At 47.7% G+C, this 25,203-nt stretch overlaps 1 protein-coding gene across 1 annotated transcript in view; it reads left to right on the top strand.

Annotated features, from left to right (window-relative positions):
- KIRREL3 (kirre like nephrin family adhesion molecule 3) overlaps positions 1 to 25,203 on the top strand; it is a 709,139-nt gene that overhangs the window by 540,500 nt on the left and 143,436 nt on the right. Inside the window, exon 7 of the mRNA XM_054005253.1 lies at positions 16,008 to 16,113. Coding sequence (XP_053861228.1) covers positions 16,008 to 16,113 — 106 coding nt within the window. The remainder of the gene's footprint in view (positions 1 to 16,007; positions 16,114 to 25,203) is intronic.

The raw sequence follows: 25,203 nt of genomic DNA, 5'->3' as shown, positions 1-25,203 counted from the left end.
ATGACTCTCTTTTGAGTTTCACATCATTGAAGATCTCCTGATTAAGCCAGGATGGTCTCTTACCATACTTCATCTCTTTCCTATGCATTGGGATAGTTTGCTGTTGTGCCCTTAATAACGTTTCTGTAAAAAACTGCCAACTGGCCTGAATTCTTTTCCCTTAGACTTGCTTCCCATGGGATGTTACCTACCAATTCTGAGTGTTCTAAAGTCTGCCTTCTTGAAGTCTGTTGTCTTTATTCAGCTGTTTTCCCTCCTACCATTCCTTAGAATAATGAACTCTATCATTTTGTGATCACTTTCACCCATGCTGCCGTCCACCTTCAAATTCTCAACCAGTTCCTCCATTTGTCAGAATGCAATCTAGAACAGCCTCTCGCCAGTCACTTTCTCCACCTTCTGTAATAAAAAGTTATCTCCAATGCATTGCAAGAACTTTTTGGATAATCTGAGCGCCGCTATATTATTTTCCCAACAGGTGTCTGGGTAGTTGAAATCCTCCATCACCATCAAGTCCTGTGCTTTGGATGATTTTGTTGTTTTAAAAACAGCCTCATCTATCTCTTCTTCCTGGTTAGGTGGTCTAAGTAGACCCTACCGTGACATCACCCTTATTTTTTGCCCCTTTTATCTTTACCCTAAGACTCTCAAGAGGTATACCTCCCACTTCTATCTCGACCAAAGTGTATATGTCTTTGCTATCCAAGACAATACCTCCTCCCTTTTTCCCAGCCTGTACATCCTGAACAAGCTGTACCCTTCTAGAGCAATATTCCAGTCGTGAATTAGCCCACCGAGTCTCTGTGATGCCAATTATGTCGTAAGTATGGTTATTCACTAGAATTTCTAGTTCTTCCTGTTTGTTCCCCATGCTTCTTGCATTAGTATACAGACATCTACAATGTATATTAGATTTCCCCTCTATAGTTCCTCCTTGCTCCTTTATCCCTGCTGTGATTGTCCATGTTCCCCCAGATTCCGACCCTTCACCCAGGTCTCCATGTTTTGGACTTACCAGGGAGCTTGTGTCTCTTGCTCATGTTGAACCTAGTTTAAAGCCTGCCTCACTAAGTTAGCCAGTCTGTATCCAAAGATTCATAGAATATCAGGGTTGGAAGGGAGGAGGTCATCTGGTCCAATCCCCTGCTCAAAGCAGGGCCAATCCCCAGACAGATTTTTGCCCTAGATTCCTAAATGGCTCCCTCAAGGATTGAACTCACAACCCTGAGTTTAGCAGGCCAATGCTCAAACCACTGAGCTATCCCTCCCCATCTTCTTCTTCCTTGCTAAGTAGTCCCCATCTCTGCTCAGCAGTCCTTCTCGGAACAGCATACCAGGGCTGAGAAAGCCAAAGCCCTCCTGCCGACACCATCCACGCAGCCACTAATATAATTTTAAAAAAAAAAAGACAAAATTTGAAACAAAACCTTTTGATTGCTGTGAAATGATTTTTTTTTTCCCCTGAAATTTTGTTTCATGGCAAAGTTTGTATTGGTTTTGTTTTCATTCCAGTTTCGGAATTGGAAAAAAATCCAAAATCTTGGAATTTCCCACAACATGGAAAATCCAGTGTCCACCCTGTTTTAAATATCTGATTATTATTCACCAAACTTGCATGCATGGAGAAGACCAAGGAGAAAGCAGAATATAGCCAGGTCATGGTAGCTGGAGAAGACAGAAGGCAGAAAGACTGGAGCCACTGGTCCGTGTCTTACTCTTAAAGAGGCTAGTTTAGGCACTCAAGCAGAGGTCTGCATAGATCTGCCTCCTTATTTGCATAATAGGCAGGGCTAACTCAGTAGAAGCCACTAGTCACGGATTGGTGGATGGCTACTCCGGTAAGAATTGCTTTTAAAACAGGCATTTTCAGAGCATTAAAATCTAAACACTCCAGGGGTGGAGATGCTGAGAATCTGGCTACCCCATGCCTAATCTGTAGGGGAAGGTTGGTGCTTCTCCCAGGGCTGGAACATTCCCCACTGACCCTGCAAAAGCCTGTGTGGGAACCCCATGGGATTCGGGTGAGACTGGGCAGCAGCGTCCCTCCTTCCCCTAACCATGCCATCAGCATTAATGCCCTGGGTTTCCCCTCTGCCTGGTAGAATCCCCCCACCAGCACCATCACCAGTGGGCAGGGAGCAATGCCCTGACATCACAGCTTCAGCATGTGAGCACGGCTCTTCCTGAAGCTAGAGATAGCAAGGAGTCAGCGTGGGGGCTCAGAGCCTCCTTGCTGATGGCCCAGACTCGGCAAGCACCACTCCCTGCTGCACGCCCTTTTCACAGCGGATTTGGCCAAAACCTCCGCAGAGCTGCAGATCTGCAGCCCTATGGTCCCCTAGCCCATCCCTACTCCTAACTGCTCAATGCATGCTATGGCCAGAGGAGAGCACATCTCCATAACACACAGCACTTTGAACCTCCTGGCCTCCCTCCTCACAGTCCGAGTCATTCCACTGAAACCCAGACCTTCTATGGCACCTATGTCACCCAGAGGATTTGGCCTGGCATCTGCATAGTCCAGTTTCTACTGCACAGGCTATGCCGAATGTTAGCTTTGATATAGCTGCACCGTAGTTACTGTCCCAGACTGAAAGACCTTTCCTTTAACAATAAGCACTCCAAGGAGCGAGTCCATCCCATGAACCAACAGCCCAAGAAATCACTTGATAGCAAATCAACTTCTGATTTTTTTCATTTAAAAGAGCATCAAAAAATGTTCTCACATCATAACAAACCTGCTCTCCCCATCCAGCGATTGAGAGGAGTGCGGAGGGCTAGGCTGTCTGATGGGAAAGAAAGTTTGCTTTAAATACAACACATCTGGATTCAGGATCTGCCTTCCAAATAAAATAGCTGAGTCATAACCCCCCTCTCCCCTTCCAAAAAACCAACCCAAAGCCCCACCAGGGTTTGTAATGGAAACACTAAGTGACTCCAGCTGGAACATCTGTTCAATGTGATTTCCGTTCCACCAGCCACATCAAAGCCAGCCTCCTGTGAGTTATGCACTGAACATCACAAGTGGGATTAAAATCATGTTGAATAGTTTGATATGCCATAAACTATTTATACTGCCAGAGCCCAGTGGCTGTATTGAAATTCACATCCTGCGTGCCAGGGTGGAGACGGGCTGGCTTGCTGCTTCGCCAGACCCGTTTGGGGAAGCTCAGCGCCTCCATATACCAGGTGGTTGCTCATTTTGATGCCTTTTTTAATGGGCCTAGAGGATTGTGCTTTTCTTTAAGTGAGATGGAGGTAAAGGAATGAGAATTCAGAGCAAGTCAGTGACAGCAAGGTCGGGGGGCGTGGGATTTTAACCGATGTAATAGCCGCCCCTGGCACCAGCGTATCTGAGGACTTCAGACCATATTTATACTCTCAACATGCCTGGGATGCAGGGCAGGGCTGGGCTATGTTCCCCTATTGTACAGAGCGGGAACTGATGCACAGAAAGACTAAGTGACTTGGGTAAGGTCACAGACATTAATGCAAAGAATTGAACTTACATTTCCTGAGTCCCAAGCTGTCAGCTGGGCTGTCAAACCATCCTTCTGCTCAAGGCGAGAGTGGGTGGAGACGAGAATTGGTCTTGGGGTGAGCAGAGGCTCAAGGTGGCCAGGAGGGTGGAGGGGATTAAGGTAGCTATGAGCCAACTTTCATGCAGGGATCTGTAAGCATTTCATGGACATTAGTGCGAGAGCTCTCCCAGCACCTTTGCCTCGTAACTGTTCCCAGTTTGCTGTGTCTCTAACCAGATCGCTGCTTTCCACACGTAAGCCGTAGCATTGCAGGACGTAACAGCGAGCGGGTACTGAAGGGGCCATGAGTCTCCCATTTGTCATGGTGGTTTCTCCCCTAGATGGGCAGAAGGTGCTGGCTTGCTGCTCTTCCTCCCCCTCCACTCAGTGCATGTTAGAATCAGCGCTCTTTCAAATGATGCTGCCAAACCTGTGGCCATGGGGGCCCCCTTGAAGAGGGCCTTCCCCTCAACAAGACAGCTCAAGATGTCAGTGCTGCAATAGGGTGGAATAGGAGTTGCACCAGGCTCTCTGGTGAAACCATCCAACCCACAGGGAATCATGACTGCTTCGTTTGTTCCTCAGCCTACACCGGGGCACCACACAGATTGCTTCCTCCTACTGATTAACAGGGAACCTCCATCCATACTCCATAAACACGTGTCCCTGACAGCTTACACACACACACACACACACACTCTCTCTCTCACTTCCCACCCACTGACATGGCTGTTCAGAGCAAGGAGGTCTCTCTCTCTCTCTCTCTCAAGGAGGTCACACACCAAACTTCCGCTGCAGGTGGATGGTGGGCCAGTTGCATGGCACTGCAGAGGACTCCAGCTTTGGTCAGACACTGATACCCTTCTGTTTCACAGCACCGTACAGGGTACTGGTCAACATCAGCAAGGGCATGAGTCTGCCCCTCTGCTTGTACTTCCCCTGCTCCTTGGGTTCCTGGAGGCAGCATATATTTTCTTTTTCCCTGCTTCCAGCTCCAAACATGCCCTGCATGTGTAAGCTTTGATTCTCCCCCCAAAGCAGAGTAATGGAGTCAATGGAGATCCAGCAAGGTTCTTAAGCACGTATCTAAGGGTCTGCCTTCACTGCAGTGTTAACTCAGGTGATCAGCACCTAGGCTAGGCTAGCCTAGCCCAAATGTGAGCAATCATCCTGCACCACCCTACCCTGCATGACTGCATCTTCATTGGTGCTGCTCTTCCCCCATGTGGGGTGCTAGGACTTCTGTGGGCATATCCCATGCTTCTTAAAGCTGCCCTCAGCTGAGCAGCTCAGTTTCTTTTCCAAAGAAGTGTGAGAGAATGTGTCTGTCCTTTTGAGCACAAGGGGAGAATTGGAGGACTACTGGCATTCAAGGCCGGGCTTTGGAGCTGGGCTCCGGCTCCGCTCCAGCTCCAGGCAAAAACCTGCAGCTCCACTGCTCCAGAGCTGCTCCGGGCTCCACTCCAAAGCCCTGATGCAAGGAATGTAGCCTGTGTCCTCACTACTAAAGGAAGCAGCATCTGGGCTGTAGCCTATACCCCTCGCCAGGCCAGCTGGCCTGGGTTTAAAGCACCACCGAACTCAGGTGAGAGGGTTCTGTGTGCAGACAAGAGGGGGATTAGGGACAACACCCTTGCTAACTCTGCAGTGAAACATACCCCCACATCACTGAAGCCAATGAGGTACTCAGGGGCTCAAAGACAAGCATTTGCCTTGCTGAATCGGGACCCAGGCCAGTAGTCTTGATCCTGTTCATACCAAATAATGTTTGGCAAATGAGACTATGCAATATGTGTGTGCATGTGTGTATACGCTCCTCCCAGTTGGCTGCCGGCTGGGGCAAGTCAATTCAATCATTCGAATTAATTACAAGCAGCCAGGAAGGAATTATAATTGTAACCGAGTGGCATTACATTATGATGAGTTATCATTTATGTAAATGTCTTTAAAAAAAATATTTGCAGGTGTCTCCCTTTGTTATGGGGAATCTCTGGAACGTTACCGGAGCATTAGGCAACACAATCCCATTTGTGACAGGAAAGATCAAAGACTTTTTAATTCATTTTCTCCTTTTTATCTACATTTTTTTAAGTGCAGAAGGGAGCCCTGCTCCTTTTCATACATAGAGGCTCCTCTATAAATCCTAAACACAGCTACTAAACCATCAAACAATGGGGAAGCTACTAAAGAGAAGTGTGATTCATACTTAACAAAGGAAGGTGATTAGCTGTTGTTGCATAACAATGGGGAAGTGTCAGGACACCTGCAAATGAATTAGGAGCGGGCTATATATCTCTGGGCTGTTGTGTTAGCACATCTCATTTATATTCCCAACTGTGCTGCCTTTATTGTCATTTGAATTGCACATTTTTAAATGAGATTAGGGTAAATTGAAAATACCTGTAATTTCCCGACATCATTTCCCATCAAGAAGGCAGGTGGCTGCGCTCACAACGAAGCAGGGAGCTGGCAGTGTAAATTCGCCCACCTAATGAGGTGGGAGCCTGGTGAAGGAGAAGGTAGATCAGCATCCTGCTTTGCTGTCCAGATATTTATTCTTCTGTCTTACTCTCTTCTGTCTCTCTGAGACAGCCACCTCTCTGCGTGACCTCTCCACTGCCATGAATCCTGCCAAGCTCACTCACAGGGGCGAACCCCGCCACTTCCTTGTTTTGCTCAGCCCAGTGGGGTCCCGCAGAAAGGATGTCTGCCTACCGAGGTGAGCGGCGCACAGCTCTGACTCGCTTGCTATGCACTAAGGAACCACCAGGGAGGGCCTGGAGCAGCACCTGGCTTACTTTGGACCCATACCTGAAGGCACCGAGGACCAGCAATGGCTGTTTTTGCAGGAGAGCTTTCTTCCTCGCCAGCCTCTTCTCTGGCCTTCTGCCTGCTATGGGTGCACTTGCCTCCGCTGCAGCTCTTCTCACCTGAAAGTGCTGTCGGATGGGGACTCAGTGGCTTAGGTGAAATGGGTTGTTCTCGTAATACCACCTTCCTGCCTGGGTCATCGGCAGCAGGAATTGGACCTGGGTTCTCTGGTTGTAAAACCATAACCCTCTGTTGCCTTCTAGGTGTGACCCAGCCACCAGTAGGAGACAGAGCACCGCCCCAAGAGGAGCACGGAGAGTGGAATCTCTGATTTTCTATAGCCTGGGGTCACACAGGAGCTCACATTAAGATGATCCGAATGGTCCCTTCTAGCCTCATAATCTATTAATCCCCCGGGGGGGGTCAACCCACTCGGGGACAAGACAAGACAGTACGGTGGGGTGAGGGTGAAACATGCTCATTCTGTACCTGTGTGTGCGTAGATGGGTGCGACATACCAAGGTACAATCTAGACTGTTGAGCAGCTGTGTCACCCCTGTCCTGCAGCCTTGGGTGCCTTTCAATGACTTGCTGAAGTAGCTCCCACCTGGGCCGCTCACAAACAGCCTCCCAGCATGCAAACCCTATCCCGAGTGACTGGGTGTCACTGCAGCCTGCCAGCCACACTTGGGTTACACTCTGGCTGTCACCAGCCTTGGTTATACTGTAGGGTGACCCCAACACACCCCCAGTCCCAGGTTTCCCCCCAGCACTGTATGCCCTGTGCGGCCCAGCCCTCTCCAGGACAGTACAAAATATTTTAAGTTTATTATTCCTTTATGGGAACAATCAGCCAGCTTATTAATTCAAATAGTTATTCAGACACTTCAATTTACACACACTGGATTAGATAAAACAGTAAAACAAGTGTATTGGCTACAAAGAGAGACATTTTAAATTAATACAAGTAATGAGGCATAACAGTCCGAAATGATTACAAGAAAAATAAAGATAAGACGTTTACTAATACCTAGCTTAACAAACTGTATCCGATTCAAGCAAAATTTCTCACCACATGCTTTCAGCCATCTTCTGTCTCTCTGAACCCCAAACCCCATAGGGCAGGATCCCTCCCCCAGAGTCCAGCGCTTGCTTCCGTTTTCTCTTTAGGTCCAGTGAATGCGATAGGCAGAGAGAAAGGGGTGTCTTGGGGTGCCGGTCCCCCTGCTGAGAAGCATTTCCAGCTGGGAACAAAGCTACAGGCAGTCTGTGTGGACAAGAACTCCATGCTGTTTCTTTGCTAAAATGTAAATGTTTTCCCCGCCTCCTTTTCTGCCAAAGAATAGCCACCTAGCAGGTAATGACCCATTAGCCTTGTTTATACCTGGCTGAGGCATCAGCTTGCCCTCTGTCTCTGAGGAACTGGTTTGGCCACTCCCCAGACTTCTCTGGAAAACCTACTTTTAGTTGTGATCTCAGTTTATTTTTATAACTTCACACACAACACTGCTACGTGCATTTTGCCATGACATTACTGATCAGCAAATTATGAGTTTTTAAATGATACCTCACAAGGCATACCTTGGATAAACATTATTACAAAAGTGTCTTTTAGGGCGTGAACACGGGAATAGTCTATCACAGGAGGATATTGTTCTTCAAGGCTGCTAACCTTTCCACCACAATGAAGTTCACTGAAAAAGCTAAATTTAAAGAGAGAGGCTAGTGAAGGCAGCTCATTGGATCCTTAAAGATCTCATTCTCTGTCTCCAAATTTCTGCTGGGAACACGAATCTGGGGAGCATCTGTCTTGCGTTATCTGACATCACCAGGAAGCTTCCGTGGTGGAATACAGGGCCTGGATATCTGTCTCACCGCCATCTGTTCTGTGCTGTGTGGTTCAGCTAGCCCGTCTCTATCACAAGAGATGTGCACTTGGGTTATTGCACATGTGAGAAACGCCCATAACTCAGCATCTCTGTAGATGTAGGAGCCTGTTCCACTCAGCCCACAGGACCACTGCACCTTCCCGCACCCTCCAATGTACCTCTGCCCGGAAAAGGTGCCAGACTGGCATCCCTGGGAATGCAGAGCTGGTGCAGTGTCAATGACGGGTTCCCCCTGCCAATGTTCCTCATGGAAGTCTCACGGATATCTAGCAGGGAAAAGGTGAGCTCAGGTTCCATACACATTCAGGTCTCTCTGCTTAGCCACGCCCTCTCACGTGCTCTGTGTAGAACTGAACAGCGCAGGGGAAGCTTACAGGTGAAATCGTGGCCTCATTCAAGTCTCTCCTATTGCGTGCAATAGGGCCAGGATTTCACCCGTGTGTGTTGTGAATAAAAAAAGTGCTGTAGCCTCCAGTGCTATCTAGCAGGCCCTTTCACCGGCATTGTATTCTTTCACATCACACATGCAAATCTCCTGCGGACAGATCCTAAATCCTTGATGTCAGTGGCACAGTTCTGATTCGCAGCGGCCCGTGCTTTTCAGTTACCTCCTTTTTTGGTGGCTCAAATTCGGCCTGGTTTGTTTCCAGGATAAAAGTCCCAGGTGTTCTCATTAATTTCCCGTGAGAGTTGCTGTCATCTTCCGTTTTGCTCAGCAAAGGGTGCAAGGGGCCTGGTGTCTGTGCAGCAGGTACCATTCCAAATGGCAGCACAAACCAATATCAGCACAGACGCCCGATGCAGAACACATCATGCAAATCAGCCCCATTCTGCGGCACTCTGAAGGGGTTTTGTGTTTTCCTCTTTGCAAGCGAGGTAGGTATCTCATGAACAAATGACACCCCATTCTACGACAAGCTGGGGAGCTCTGAGCAATGAGACTCTGCTCCCACCTCCTCGAGACCTGCCACTTCTTTGGGGACTGATGCCCCTGACCACCACCACTAGCTCTGCCCACTCTGCTGATTAGCATTAATGAGAGGCAGCTGTCAAGGTTGTCACCAAAAAGACTCCACCTGCATCCGTCCAGTGGAGTTCTGAACTGTTCTCTCTCTCTGAGTCCCGTTTGGAAGAAGTACGACAGAAGGAGGCTAGAGAGAGCTAGTGAAACATGAGCTAAGGGGACAGCAAACAGACTGGATGTGCTAGCCACCTGGATCATAATACCTTTGTGATACAGTCAGGACCATTGGACACCCTTGGGAAGGAGGATGGACTTGCGGTTCATAGATACATGGATGTGTAGAGTTTAGAGCCAAAGGGACCATTAGATCCTCCTGTCTATCACCGGCGATAGAATTTCATGCACTTACTCCTGTACCGAGCCCCATATCTTGTGTTTGGTTAAAGCTTCTTCCAGGAAGGCCTCCAGGCTTGATTTGAAAACAACAAGAGATGGGGAATCCACCACTTCCCTTGGTGGATTGTTCAAATGGTTAAATCATCATCACAGATTTGTGCCTAATGTCCAGTTTGGCTAAGCCAATGGGCCTGCAGCCAGGAGACTAAGGGCACGTCTTCACTACCCGCCGAATCGGCGGGTAGCACTCGATCTATTGGGGATCGACTTATCGCGTCTAGTGAAGACGCGATAAAATCGATCCCCGATGGCTCTTCCCTCGACTCCGGAAATCCACCGCGGCAAAAGGCAGAAGCGGAGTCGACGGCGGTGCGGCAGCGGTCGACTCACCGGCGTCCTCACAGCCAGGTAAGTTGACCTAAAATACGCCACTTCATCTACGCTATTCACGTAGCTGAAGTTGCGTATCTTAGGTTGACACTCCCCCCCCCCCCCCCCCCCCTGTAGTGTAGACCTAGCCCAGCATTCTATTCCTGGCTTTTCCATTGACCATCATGCAAGAAGCAGCAGGGTCATGACTTGAGCCATAGGGAAGGACCTTTTGGGCAATCTAGACTCCTCTGGCCCTTGTGTGTGGGAGCACAAGCACGGCGATGGTGTCTATCCCCCTCTACAAGGGGGAAGCGTCTTAGGCCCCGCATATCCCTACAGGGTGAGGAGCAATCCAGGCTTTACTCTCTCCATGCCTGGGGTGAAATGTGGGGTTAGTACCAGCGCCTTCCTCCGTACAACGGGCTAGCTGTGCTCACCTGCGTCAGCGGGCCGCTAGGCGGGAACAGTCAAGAAGCTCCTTGGATGGAAGCTGCATCATTGCAATGTGTTCCCATCAGCATTCAAAGGAAGCCAGTTTCCTAGGTTCAGAAGAATTCAGTGAACTGCTCTTCCCTTTGTTACTTTTCCTGTCCTGCTGCCTGGTTCCAGTGTGATCCATAAAGGCCAGAATCTTGCCATCTGGGTGACTAAAGATAGGCTCCTAATCCCCAGATTTAGGCACCTAAAATAAAAGCGGCCTTATTACCCAGGGTGCTGAGCGTTCCCATGTCCCCACTCAAGTCAACAGGAGCTGTGGGAGTTCTGAAACTCATCCCACTTTTAGGTGCCACCCTGATGAATAATGGAGCCACGAATGCTGGTGTAACTCACTGGTGAGTGTGTGTTACAGGTCCTTCTCCTTGCTAACCTACTGACAATACCAGTCTGTTACAGCCCCAGTTGTGGAGCCTTGGCTCGTTAGCTCAAGCTGCAGCAGCTCATGTTCATAGCTCTGGAAGTCCCCTATTCAAGGCCCTCAGTCTGTCGGCCAGGAGGGCAGCCGTCACACTGAATGAGATCGGTCTGAAGGCTGAGACCATGGCTGAGAGAGACCGCAGCTGCGATTCTCAAAGCTGCCTAGGGGATTTCAACACCCAGTTCCCATTCATTTTAATAGGATCTTGGCATCCAAATCCCACAGGCAGCTTTGGGAATCCCAGCTGCGGTCTCTCTCAGCCATACCTTCAGACCAAAGGTGGCACCCCCTTGGGCAGCATCACTGATATTTCCCCACACAAACACAGGGGCAACCTTAGAGCTGCTGCATTGGTCTCCAACAGGGCAGTGGGAGAATCCCCTGCTTTTAGCAGTAGGTCCTATAGGAAAATACTCTACTAGTAAAGGATGAGGAACGAGCAGATGGTGGTAATCATCAGCTGACTTCCCTTCTGTGATAGCAGCACATGAAGTTGGCTTGCAGAGGGCTGATTTCTAACCCCAGTGGAGGCTCCAAAGCATACACAAGAACTGACTTCCTGGCCATGCCTATCCCAACATCCAGATCTATCCCAGATGGATGCCTCACTGTGGACCTGCCTCTTCACAAAGGCAGCTGTACCTTCCTAGGGCTCATTGAACCTCACCCTTACTGAGCTCTGAGCCGTGAGCTCATTTTGTATTTCTGGGTGAAGGTTTTGTACTTATGCATCCGAAGAAGTGGGTTGTAGCCCACGAAAGCTTATGCTCTAATAAATTTGTTAGTCTCTAAGGTGCCACAAGTACTCCTGTTCTTTTGTACTTAGATCACAATGTAAGGAATCCATGTTCTATAAACAGTCACTACACAAATCTTGGACCAGGGCCTGGATCCCTGCTTCTTCAGCCGTAGGCCTCCACCATGTGAACTAAAGGAAAGCCTTTCATTGGAACTAGGAGTAGATCCCTCATCCTCTCTGTGGCCAAGACACTAGCAGGTAACATCACAGACACACAGAGAAAGCTAAGACATCACATCGGGAAATGTCTTGGCTTCCTAGAACACTTGTTGATAAAGCCAAGCTCTATAGAGCTTTTGCTAAGCAACATAAGACATGTTAAAGTGGATCAGACCCAAGGTCCTTGTAGTCCAAGGTCCTGTCTCGTACAGTGGCCAGATCCTTCAGTAGAAGATATAAGAACCCCACAGTAGTAGATGTGGGATCATCTTCCCCCAGCCCGGTCTCGGTTCGTTAGAGATTGGCTTAAATCCTGAAGCTTGGGGTTTAATAACCCTGTCATTAATGATGATAAGTCTGGATAGTCTTTATAGCCATGTACATGTCCAACCCTTGCTGAAGCTTTCTTCTCTTCTCTTCACCTCTCTTCTAAATTTTGTTGGGCAGTAAGTATTTTAGATGCTTATCATATAAAAGGCAAAATAACAGAGAGTATCAGTCTAAAGAAAGGTCTGTGACACCAGTTAGGACTTGGCAGGGATGATTAGGCTGATGAAAGAGAGTAAATGCCGCTTTCAAGGTAATAGATGCACAAAAAAATCATCATTACAGAGTGCAATGTGAGACAGGAACATTTCAAAGCAAGACAGTTTATTCCCTTAAATGGGATTCACAAGCCTCCCTTTATTTTTTGAAGTGAAATGTCATGTCTGAGCTTGTATGTGCATTAAATCGTGGTAGATTTAAGAACTCCCAGCCAGCATGGGAATATTAGCAAGTACCATGCAGCGTAGGAATGTGATGGGCACGGCTGGCTTGGAAAGTGCTTCTGGATCCTTTGGGAGGAAAGGCACTAAAGAAATGCAAAGTGATGTCACTGTTGGAGGCCCATCTAACTAATAGGATGGTTCTTCTTCTAATCTAAATAGGTTCTTATCCCATGCTCATCACTGCAGTATCTGAGGCCCAGATCCTCAAAGATATTTAGGTGCCCAGCTCCCGTGGAAATCAGTGACAGGCACCTAAATACTTTTGCATATCTGGGCCTGAGTGCCTTCCAGTAGTGAAATAAGTGAGGTGCCCACATGCGTGTCATGTGTTTGTCTTCTCATCCTCTCCCCAGGGGGAGAAGCGTGTACAGGGGAGAGCTTTGTTTTGGAGGGGGCGGATATATAGCTGTTGCTCTACGCTGACATTGGAGAATTGCAGGTCAAAGAAATGTGCTTTGCCCTTGGATGGAAGGTGGGAAGCTTTGTGATGGGCCTTAGTGAGTTCATTCCAAAAATCATGGGCCAGCCCCCAAGTGCACTCTGTCTCACAGAGCTTTACCTTTCTTCTGCCAACAAAGGCTTGAAATTCCCTCCTGTCCAACAGTGAAGGCCCTCAAGATAGAGGGGCTCAGGTCAGTAGTGATCACTTTCTGTTGTTACTTTCTGTCTGCTCCTGGGTGGCTTGGTCACCTCCATCTCGTTGCCAGTGAACAAGTGTCTAGATTACAAGATCACTATCCCCACTGGCATTCACTGGTACTTCTGCTGGCCTTAACACAGAGAGGCTGAGATCTGAATGGGCCTTGGAAACAGAATTCCCCTAGAGCTAATTCTCCCAGGTCAAGGGTGGGGCCCATTAGTGAGACAATGAAGGCAGAGCTGGCCAGCTGCTGAAGTGTGCAGAGCACATGTGAGGGATAAACAGAGCCCTTCAGTCTCAAGGTCTCTAATCCTAGGAATGGTGGTGACAGCAGGATGGTCCCAGTCAGCCCCAGGCCTCCTGGGTTCTGTGCCCACCTCTGTGGGTACTTGCCCAAGTCACGTTTCCAATACTTACACACTCCCTGTGTGTAAAATGGGGATAATGACGCCTGCCTCCCAGCAGGATCCTGAAGTGGGTTGTAAAAGTCCTGAGCCATTCGCTTTAGAAATGAAAGCAAGCTAGTGCGTTCCCCTGCTGGACCCTTAGCTGATTTTTGGTACAGTGCATATGTTATTAACATGAACAATGTGAGAGCATGGGGTCTTGCCCCAGGCCATTAAACAGACCACTGAAAGTCTCCCTTGGAAAAGTCCCCATCCCACGTGGCTTAGATGGACCCCGCTGAAACCTCAGGGCCTGATTTTCAGAGGTGCGGAACTCCAAGTAAAACCGATGGGAGCAGCAGTTGCTCAACGCCACTGTAAATCAGCCATCCACCCCCGAGGCCTTGGATAGAGCGGAGTGCTGGAGAACAGGAGCGGATGGTCCGTGTGGGTTGGTGTGGTAGTGGGCAAACATGTAAGCTGCAGATCAGCGTGTGGACTCTGGGCTGTCTGGAATGCATCCTGGCTGCTTGTTGCCTTGGTTCTGTTATAGCAAAAGAATACTGGTGCAGAGCACAAGTCCGGTAAGGGTTTGATGTCTGCAATAACATCTCCTCCTCCAGGTGGCCTCCGAAGGCACAGAGGTGGGAATGGGGAGAGGGTCAGCATACAGCACAGTTCAGCAGTTCTAGAGGAGCAACACATTCTCAGCACATGTTGCTCAAGTCTGGCTTGCTGCCTTGTGGGGGTGTGTGTGTATGCTTCCTTGTGTGTGTCTATGCACAGTGTGCCTAGGAGTGAATATTGTGTGGCTGTATGTTAGGGTGCGGCACATGTCTTTGTGTGGGCCCCTGTGTATACATGAACATGTTGTTTGCCTGTGTATGAGAGAGAGATGTGTGTATTCTAGTTTTTGTGTGTGTCTGTGTGAGCTATGATGTGTGCATATCCGTGTGTGTGGAGCTGTCCGTGATGTGTGTGTGCATTAGGATAATTGCTGTACCATGTCATTTAGCACTGGATGGTTCTAGTTTCTTCTCTGTCTTTCAGCTCTTTATCTTGAGTCGTCTCCAGCTGGGACGGATCCCTGACTTATTAGCCATCAAAGCCAGGGGTCAGCCCCGTCTGTTAATGCCTCTGCCCCAGTGTTTGCCCAGATAACAGACAGGGCCAAAAACCAGGGAGGAGAAAAGAGAAAGGAAGAGGAGAGAGGGCAAGAGAAGAATGTCAGGCCTGAACTAGACTTTCATTGGCTGGAAGATCCAGTGAACACCATTCCTCACCTCCCAGGGAGAGTGCAAACGGTGATGAGCTACTGAGTGATCCGTGAGTGCGGCAGATAGATTGGTGACGTAGTAGGAGTACCTGTATGTAAGAGGCCTAACTGTTTGGGGTTCTTTTGCCAATAGCCTCCTTACAGAGGAGAGAGAAATGGAGGAAACATTTAGGGGTGATACTGCCAAGAGCTGACCTGTTTTGCTAGGATCCCTGAGGTACATCCTCCTCAGCCAGAATTAAGAGGAGAAGGCCAGTCACAGACAAGCAGCTGTTGACGGGGGTGTGCCCAAAGCCAGGGCTGCAGTGTGATCCAGTGGCTAAGCGGGGGGCTGCCGAGACCCGGGTTCTGTTTGCTGTTCTGCTGTGTGACCTTGGATAAGTAATTCCCTGCTCTGCTCCGTTTCCTTTCTCTGTCTCGTCTATTTAGTCTAAGCACTTTAGGGTAAGAACTGTCTTGAACAGTGTATTTGTACAGCCCCTTGCACAATGGGGCCTGAGCTACTGCTGCTAGACAAATAATACTATAATATAAATAATGAGGAGGGCGGAGTGTGCTTGTGAACTAACCCCAATGCTGCAAATGCCCCCTGTGCTGCCTTTCACATCATCCTCGCTGAACTCAGCACATGCCCCAGTGTTTGCTGGCACTTGCTCCGTCCGAAGCATCCTCTTCAGCCCATCCCTGAGCTGATCACCGGAACAGCAGGCTCTGAACCTGGTAAAGGCCCCTTAGTCCCTCTGTCTCTTGGAGCAAAGAAAGAAGCCCCATGAGCTGCACTGTGGGTGGAAAGGCCCTGTATAGATTTGGGAGAGAGACCCTGAGACTCATGCAGCACATAAGTGGCCAAGTTGGGAACAGAGCCCGTGAGCCCCAACTCCCCGATCTCTGCTGTGTCCCAAAGAGCACATGGCTTCACCAAGTGCTTTCGGGACTTTGGACTTCTGGCATGAAAGGGTTTAAATCAATCACTTGGGTCACATACCTGCCAGTTAGCATTCACCCACTGCAGCAGAAGGCATGGCCGGAGCTGAGCGATGCGCCTTCTGCGGCAGTGAAATACACTTATCCATGTGACAGCTGATGGATTGTCGATGTCTCCTTGCAGACCCGCCTCTCGTCAACTTGTCCGTAGAGCCCCAGCCAGTGCTTGAGGACAACACGGTGAAGTTTCACTGCTCTGCCAAGGCTAACCCAGCGGCAACCCAGTACAGGTAAGACTGCCCGCAAGGAGTGGGCTTTTGTTCGCTATGGGGGATGTTTAACACTGCCCCCTACTGGAGTCGTGCTCATGTTGATGTACTCTACTGGCTGGCCGTATGGAGCTGCTTCCCTGAGTGCAGCCAGTGGTTTTGGAGTTGTTGTGTATTGCTGTGTTTATTACCATGCGTGGCTACAGCCTGGCACCTGCTCTTGTGGATTGGATAAGATGGGCTTTGGCCCAACTGCACTGACCATGCGAAGTATTAGCTGGGGTATAGAACTAGCATTGCTCCCTCCTGTACCGGAATGGACCTGCTCCCGCATACCCATTCCCTCTCCTGGCTGAGCAGGGCTGCTGCAGCCAGAGACCAGTGCTGTCTGGTGCTCCAGCCACAGTCTGTCCCCTCGATAGTGCTGCTGTATGTTAATGGACTCCATCTCTGCAACGGCCGCCGGCTGCATTTTGCTGCACACACCAAACTCCTTGGTCAGAGATTCACTGGCACTTTCGAGGGGATTAGAGCCCTCGCAGCATGGTAGTGTAACCATATGTTTGGGGGCATAACTATCAAAACACACACTGAATGAACAGTTTATTATGGGAGAATTTGGGGGTTGTTTGTTTTTTACATAGTCTTTTCGAAAGATACAATTTCATTAGCATCTCTGGGCTTCTATTGCACTCTTGGTACCCAGGGCAGAGGCTGTTTAATCAGAACAGTATAAGGTAAAATGCAGGATCATTGGAGGCCACCTAGCATAGAGTGGTGGTTCTCAACCAGGGGTGCGTGTACCCCTGGGGGTACACAGAGAGGTCTTCTAGGGGGTACATCAGCTCATCTAAATATTTGCCTAGTTTTACAACAGGCTACATAGAAAGCACTAGCGAAGACAGTACAAACTAAAATTTCATATAGACAATGACTTGTTTATACCGCTGTATATACCATACACTGAACTGTAAGTACAATATTTATATTCCAGTCAATTTATCTTATAATTATATGGTAAAAATGTGAAAGGAAGCACTTTTTCAGTACTAGTGCGCTGTGACACTTTTGTATTTTTATGTCTGATTTGGTAAGCAAATAGTTTTTAAGTGAGGTGAAACTTGGGGGTACGCAAGAGAAATCAGCCTCCTGAAAGGGGTACAGTCATCTGGAAAGGTTGAGAGCCACTGGCATAGAGTAGGGGTGTTCAAACTGGGGGTCCAGAACAGGGCCAGGGGTTCACTCAAGACTGGGGGTGGGCAGGAAATGTTTTCCCTCTCCTGAAAGAATTTTTGAGATTTCAATATTTTTTCGCATCCTGAAAAGTCAAAAATCTCAAATATTTTTGCAAACCAGCAAACTGAAAAGAAATTGTGCCAGGTCAATCGAAACCGTTCATTTTGATCATTTCAGTTTCAACATGTTTCATTTTTATTTTCACTTTTTAAACCCTTTTTAAAATGTAAATGTACTAACATTTAGAATTGGAAAGTCATTTCAACTCCAACAACAAAAAAATGTCAAAACGAAACATTTGGACAATTTCCAAATTTTTCTTTTCCAAAAATTTTTCGTTTCAGGGGATTTGTCAAATCTGATCCTGTTTCATGACCAGTTTTAGAAAAATCGGCATTTTTTGGTGGAAAAAAAAGTTTCATCAAAAATTTCCTAACCAGCACAACTCATGGCCGCCCTGCTCCAAATATGGGGAGGATCTTGGCCAGATCCAGCTAGATGGAGAAGGTTGTAGAGTCTGGGAGGCTAGAAAAAGTTGCTAATACCTGGACAAGAGGGCTTCTGTGTTCCAGTCTTAAATTTGCCAATGACCTTGGAGAAAGTCATTGAATCTGTCTGCGCCTCAGAAATAATACCCTTCTCCCAGGGGGTCTCTTAGTGGTAAATTAATGTTCACAAAAGTTAGGGTCAGACTGGTTCAACACCATGGGTCACTTTTCTCGAGGGTCCATCTTGCACCCCAGAATCTAAGCTTTTGAGTTAAAAAAAAAATCAAAACCTTCGAGCCCTTATGACTGGATAGAAAATGCTCAGAATGTGACTAATTGCATAGCAGTGCTGTGGTGTCTGCCTGAATCTACGGACAACCTGCTACAATAACTCTGAAAGAGGTGTGAGCAGACCCGTTTATCCTCGCCGAGTGTGAACGCTGAATCCCAGTGGCGCTGATTTAAATAGCCAGAGTGGGGCAGCATGAGCTGTGGAACGGGCACAGGTTGGGGAATCCAGAGGCTCTGAGTTCTAACCCAGCCTCTCACAGTGTGATGTTGAGCAAGTCATTTCACCTTCCTGTCTCAATTTCCTCTTCTGTAGAATAATACTTGCCTACCACTTGCATATGATTTGAGAATTAATTAGCCAATGACTAATTACAGTACAGTGTTTTCCACATGTGACGCGATATACCATAGAACCTCCGAGTTCCGAACACCTTGGAATGGAGGTTGTTAGTAATTCTGAAATGTTTGTAACTCTGAACAAAACGTTATGGTGGTTCTTTCAAAAGTTTCCAACTGAACATTGACTTAATACAACTTTGAAACTTTACTGTGCAGAAGAAAAATGCTGCTTTTCCTTTCTTTTCTTTTCGTAGTTTATGTTTAACACAGTACTGTACTGTATTTCACTTTTTTTTTTTTTTTTTTTGGCCTCTGCTGCTGCCTGATTGTGTACTTCCGATTCCAAACGAGGTGTGCGGTTGACTGGTCAGTTTGTAACTCTGGTGTTCGTAACTCTAGATGTTACTGTATAAAGGTTATGTATTAGTGGTGTCATTAACCACTTCATTGATGATCAAAGCATATGAGAAAGGAGAGGGCCAATCATATTATCAAGATCTGCACAATCTGCTCCCAGTGGTAACTCGTTTTGGCATCGTGACTCAAGCAAGGGTTGGGATGGAGCCTGGGACAGTACCATCAATTATTTTTTTCCTGTCTGATCCCTGTGTCAGACATTTTGAGATCCTCAGTAGGTGCTGTAGACCTGCCTATTAATTACCTCATCATCCGTTCTCTACATGTGCTTCCCCAAACCAACCCAGGATACCAAGGCTGGACTGGCTCTTCCCTAGGGATGCTGCATTTTGGATCAGTCCACATGCTGGACCTTGTGGTTTGACTCCTGTGTATCCTCAAGCTGATCAGACATATAAGAACTATAAAGATAAACTTCCAGTTGAGTCAAATTAATTTCAACGATCCCCCTTGACATTACGTGTGTCATGCATGTGATTCCTTTTTGGTCCCCTAGCAGAGCTGATGCTTACAGACAACAGAGGTCTCTCAGTTGGCGTCTTGACTCCAGTATCTTGCAAAACACATAATGTCTAGCAAGATCTCTCTTCTAGTTTCTTGAGGAAGACGTTGGAACAACCAGGGCAGGGCTGCCCATCCAGAGAATCCCTCCTGGGTTTTATATTGAGCCCAGTGCCGGCTGGCACAGGACTTTGGGAGTGTAGTCAGGATGGTGTGCGTACCCATGCGTGTAAATCTGATCAATTAACTCACAGTCCTGGAATCTGAGAACTCCGCTATTGGGTTGTGAGCATCGGTTCTAGTTGCCACAAGTCAACGTGTGAGGAGAGAGGAGGAAGAGCTGTCTAAACGGTGGCCAGAACACACCTCACGTGTCTGGAAATCCTGTGACAGCCCCATCCCTGGCACCTGGTGCTCTGTGCTCCGTCAATAGGGACTGTGACTGGATAGACAAGTGTGAGGAAAATGAAGACAGTAGAATCTGATTGCACAGGCTTTGAACTGCTTCCCCCAGCTCTGACGCAGGCAGCTTATCCTCACTGCAAAGCTGTTGTATACACACCCCCGCTGTCCTGAGCGGCTGGCAGATCTAGCATTGTCGTGGAAAATACAGGGCGGTCAGTTCTGAGGGGTGCTTTGATGAGCCACATGAGGGTTCAGAGGAGGGAAGTTGGGAAGCCTCTGTTTTAACCCACAACCCCCACCCCCCAACAAAATCTGCACCAACCAAACATCAGGGCTTCCCAAATGAACAATGATCAACCAAGCCTAGCAATGTCTCTCCACGCTGGGAGGAGAGTTTGGAGCTCTTGCTCCTGAGATAACAGTGGGCTAACAGTGGAAGAGGGACAGACACACCTAGTGTCCCCTCTGGCCAATGCAGGGAATGACTGTGCTATAGAAGAGATAGGACTCAGCTCTAGTGAATCCAAAGGATTTCTTCATTGAGGCTGCTGGACACAGCCTCAAGTCATGGAAGGAACTGCTGAGTATGGCACAGTGACACCACCAGGCTCTGGAAGGAAAGATACTCAGTGAAACATCTCTGCCACAAAGAGTTTACAGTCTCAGTAGACAAAGGGTGGGAATGGAAGTACAGGCACACAGAGAGGAAGTGACAAAGTCACACAGTAGGACCAGGAACAAAACCCAGGTCTCCTGATCACCACTCCAGTGCCCGACCCATAGATCAGTGGTTCTCAACCTGTGCTCTGTGGACATAAACTGAGTATGTCTAAGGGTTCCATAAATGACTTAGACTAGAAACTGACTGTACAGAATTCAACTATATATATACAGGCAATAGATTTCCAAAGGGGTCCGCAAATGAAAAAAGGTTGAGAATTACTGCACCAGACAACATCACTTCTCTTGTTGGCCCTCCTTCAGCATTGCAGTGGCTTTCATATTGACAGCTGTAATCAGCTGCTCATCACTCATCACTTGGTGTTACACACACATGCACAATCATTTATACTTTTACAAAAAAAAACAGTTTATATTAACTGAGCAGCACCTCCGGGGACAGGTTATCATGACCTACCTCCTGTTAGACTTTTACAGCTTAATTAGCACAATTGAGTGTGCTGGTAGCAGCTATTCCTGCTGGCTGGAAATCTTGCCATCAGCGCAATAAAGCAATAATTGCATTCCTAGTTACAAAGAAGAGTTATTAATTTGAGAAGTCAATTAATGTCAAAGATACAAATAGCTCTGTTTTCATAAGTATGGTAAAAAAAAAAGATGAAGAAGCACATGCCAAGCTGGGAAAATAACTTGGTGAACTTTCTCAGGAGACATTACACCATGATGCATTCACTTGCACAGTCAAAGGGAAAACAACCCCCCTTGGCTGAGTGACAAGACATTGGCCGCAGCCTGACACAACCCCAAAGCTCAAGACTGCTTGAACTAGCCTTTTCCTCAGCTTCTGCTTAGTGCAGCTAAGGAGGGGCTGCTGAAATGGCTTTATGACACCTTTGCACTTGGTGCTGGGCTAGATTCCACTCACCACTGGTGCATATTAGAGCAGTCTGAGGGCTGCTCTAATTTGCATTGTCTCCCAATGCCCCAGCCTCTGGTATCACCAGGGTGTAAGGGATGCCCAGCCATGCCCCCTTTCCTCTGGCTAGGCCCACTGCACTGGCCACAGCATGGGGTGTGTGGCATAGGAGCTCCATTCCATTAAGGATTCCCCTACAATGGGGACTCCCCCAGGGCAGGGTCTCAAACAGGTTTGCTCCCTTGTAACAGCACAAAGAGCTGTCCTTCTGTTCTTTAATCACCATGTTGTGTCTAAATATCACACTCCTCTTCCCTATTCCTGCCTCCTTCCAGTCATCCTCCCTGCAGCTCTAGCACTGCTTTCCCTTTCCTTCTCCCCCACTTCAGTGCCATTTGTCCTTTCACCCTCCCTAGTTGCCTTAGTGTCAGCATTCGCAGCTCTATCAAGCCCTCTCTGTGTCTCACTCACTCCAAAGCATTTTATGATCCATTGCATGATGGTCTTTCTAAAAAAATTAATTGCTCATTTGATGGGTTGTATTTTTTGCATAGCAAATTGTTTAGTTGTTGTTTTGTTTTTCAAAGAAAAGGAGCCTGAAAAATGTGAGCACTTCATTTGTTTGAGTTTCTTAAGCTCCCTTAATGGATTAACATCACTCGACGCTTTTTTTTTTTCCACCACAATAACAAGCTAAGGGGATTTTGCCACCATTCCAGGGTTTCCTTTCATCTAACAGCTATGATTGATTTAGGGCTTTCCGGTTTCATGCCGAAGAATCCCAAAGCACTTGACAGACTTTGCAAAAGGGTCAGTTCTCCCACCGCTGAAATGCAGCCATCTCTGGAGTGGAACACAGCAGCTGTCAGGACAGGATACAGCCGTTTAGGAGAGGATATGAAGAAGAAGGGGAACCCCCCCCCCCCCAATAATATATCTCTTTGAAACTGTAGGGAGAAGTGGACAGGCAAGAGGTACATTCTAAAACTGGAATATGACTGGGACCTTGGGATTGATGGCATTATGAGATTGTTAATGATGGTAAGCAGTCCAGGACTTTGACTTTATATCTCATCCAAACCTCAGTGGCCAAGATTTTCAAAGCGCTTGTGTATTTTGGGCGTCCAACCTGAAACTCCTTAAAGGGGTCTAAATTTTCAGAAAGTGCCAAGCACTGGGTCACTTTAAGGTGCCTCGGGTTGTACGACCAAAATCCCTAGTCACGTGGCAGTTCCCACACCGTGGCCCCAGCACCATGACGACATCTGGCCTTGGCTCCAGTTCACAGCAGTGGGTGAAAACATCCCTTTGCACAGTTCTAGACGTCATCTGCAGCCATTCAAATGGGGATGAGCCACGTGCCCATCAGCCAAGCACAGGGATAAAAGATGTGGTGGCTCTCCAGGGCTCTCAATAAGAGGAGAGAGAGTCACATTTTCTTATTACAAAAATCAGCAGACTTTATCCGAGCAGTTCATGCACTCAGAGCTGTGAGCCGGGAAAGTACAAACAAACCAGCTTTCTGAACCTTGCCTCTGCTTTTGAAGGGAAACCGTATTAAGGAGTGGAACATGTGTAAAGTCTTGGATGCAGACAGAGCCCACGGAGGCATCAGAAAACAGACGAATATGAAATCAGCGCTTGGGTGAAATCCCGGAGTCCCCAGGGCCATGTGGTCTGTGTAATTCAATCCCCCCGAGAAAGACTAGACCTGGGCTGCAGAGGAGGTGCAAGACTCCTTAGGAGTCATGCGAGACCAGAGACAACGAGCATCCTGTTCTTTGAAATAAATAAAATCAAACTAGGATCAGGTGGAAGAAGAGCTATTTTTTTTTCTCCAGGGGACTGACCTGCTCTGATTTATGTTATGGGGCTCCTCTCATCCTCTGATAGAAATATCAGGTCTTGGTCTTTGGCCAACATTTCTTTTTTATACCTCCCAGTGTGTTTGTTGGTAAACAACTTTGAACAGAGAAGGAAATGTCTAAACAATACAAATGCCTTTTTCTGGGCAGGGGTCCACTGCAGACTCGGCACTGTCGTCTTTGCCATGAATAACCTGTGCAAGCTGTCGCCTCTCTTGGCTTCGCACTGGGACTCTGTATTGCAAAGCCAGTGTCTGCATTCTCTAAGCATGACGAGGTCACAAACACGCGTTTGCACCCGAGTGCATGCCATGTCGCGTCACGTGCACAAGCCTTGCAGCACGCTGGGCATGTGACATGGAGTGTCCCTGCACACATACCTGCACTAACAAACATTGGCACACTCTTGTGTGGCCACGTGCCTACTCATGCACACCTTTACTTGTGTGTGCGCACGCACACACACACACATACACACACACACTCTTGCACAGAAAAGGACACACATGCATCCTCATACAAGCTCCTGTTACTGCATACACACACATCCTTCCAATTGCAGGCATTCCATAGTACTTTCTGCATTGCAGTTGCCAGTTTGGGTTGGACATGTTCCTGGAGGTTTCATCGCATGACATAATCGTTCATTAAAGACTAACCTTTAATTTCGGGAGACTCCAGGACAGTCCGGGAGGGTTGGCAACCCTATTCTGCATATACACGTGGACTGTTGTATGAACCCTCATGGGGACACGGGGGAACATACGCATATAACGTGCTTGTAAAGAGGAGGGTGTTTCTCCCTCCAGAAGCTAGTCCTAATAGAAGATAACAGCCTGCTACTACTGCCGGTTGACAGAGTTGCTGCTTATGGAGGTCTGTGTCACAGTGTTGAGAGGTGTAAGTTTGGACCCCCATGGAGGGTATCTACATCTCATGGGTTACAGAAAGTGCTCTGAAATCTGCTCGGACACGTGTATTGGCAGGGCAAAGCTTGGCTTCAAGTGTGGACACACTGAGGTTAGTGTCCTTTAGAGATGAGGATGATGGGAAATAGGGCATTGCCAAGTTCTGGCATTTTCTCCCCATGTGGTGTGAGATAAAATTCTCTCCCTAGGCCACAGGGAGGCAGTTCTATGCCCACTACTGCGTTTTCAGCCCAGCTGGCATGCTTGCCCTCTTCGTTAAGTGCTTTGAGGTCCTCAGATGAAAGATATCCATGAAGTGGGTTTATTGTTAATAATAGGCCAGTAAAGTTGCCCCCTGCCTTGTACAAGGCAGCAGCACTATTCAGTTATTCTGAAGGCCGGTGAGTAGAGCTGTGCAGCACCCGGAGTTTCCATTTCATTGGAAACTTCATGATTGCAAAAAAAATTCTGTTCTAAAATGAAACAAGAACAAAAAATTCTGTCGTTTCCCATGAAACAAAATTCCAGGGGAAAAAGCCATTTCAGGTCAATGGAACCATTTTGTTTTGATAAAATCAAAACCCTTTTTCCTATTTCGATTTTTAAATCTTTTACATTATTTTCTCTGATATGCAATTTTTTAAAATGGAAAGGAAAAGTTGTTTCAAACTGGGCAATCAAAACACGCCATCTTGAAGAGGTCATCAGAGCGCTACGTTCTGATTTATTCAACAAAAATGTTATCGCAGTCAACGTTGCCACAAAAACCTCGCTTTCCGAAGGAAAACTTTCCATCGGAAATTTTCCAACTGGCTTTCCTGATGAGTGCATTTTCTCTACCGGGGTGGTGGGGTGAGAGGGGGCTGGCTCTGTCTGAAGATGCTATTGCTCCGCTTGTGTTCCCACTTGGGGATCCCAATCAGCTGACGGTCCTAACTGAGCTCAAATCCCAAGGATTTCCCATTTCAGAGAAAGTCGTTCGCCAAAGGCAGCCTCCACGCTTGACGCTGCTCTCCCCAGTCTCAGTTTATACCAGGTCAGGCACGGAGCTGGAAGATGGGGCT

The sequence above is a fragment of the Malaclemys terrapin genome, chromosome 15 (genome assembly GCF_027887155.1).
Source record: "Malaclemys terrapin pileata isolate rMalTer1 chromosome 15, rMalTer1.hap1, whole genome shotgun sequence".
Taxonomy (NCBI): Eukaryota; Metazoa; Chordata; order Testudines; family Emydidae; genus Malaclemys; species Malaclemys terrapin.
This window is presented reverse-complemented; position numbering and strand designations above follow the sequence as displayed.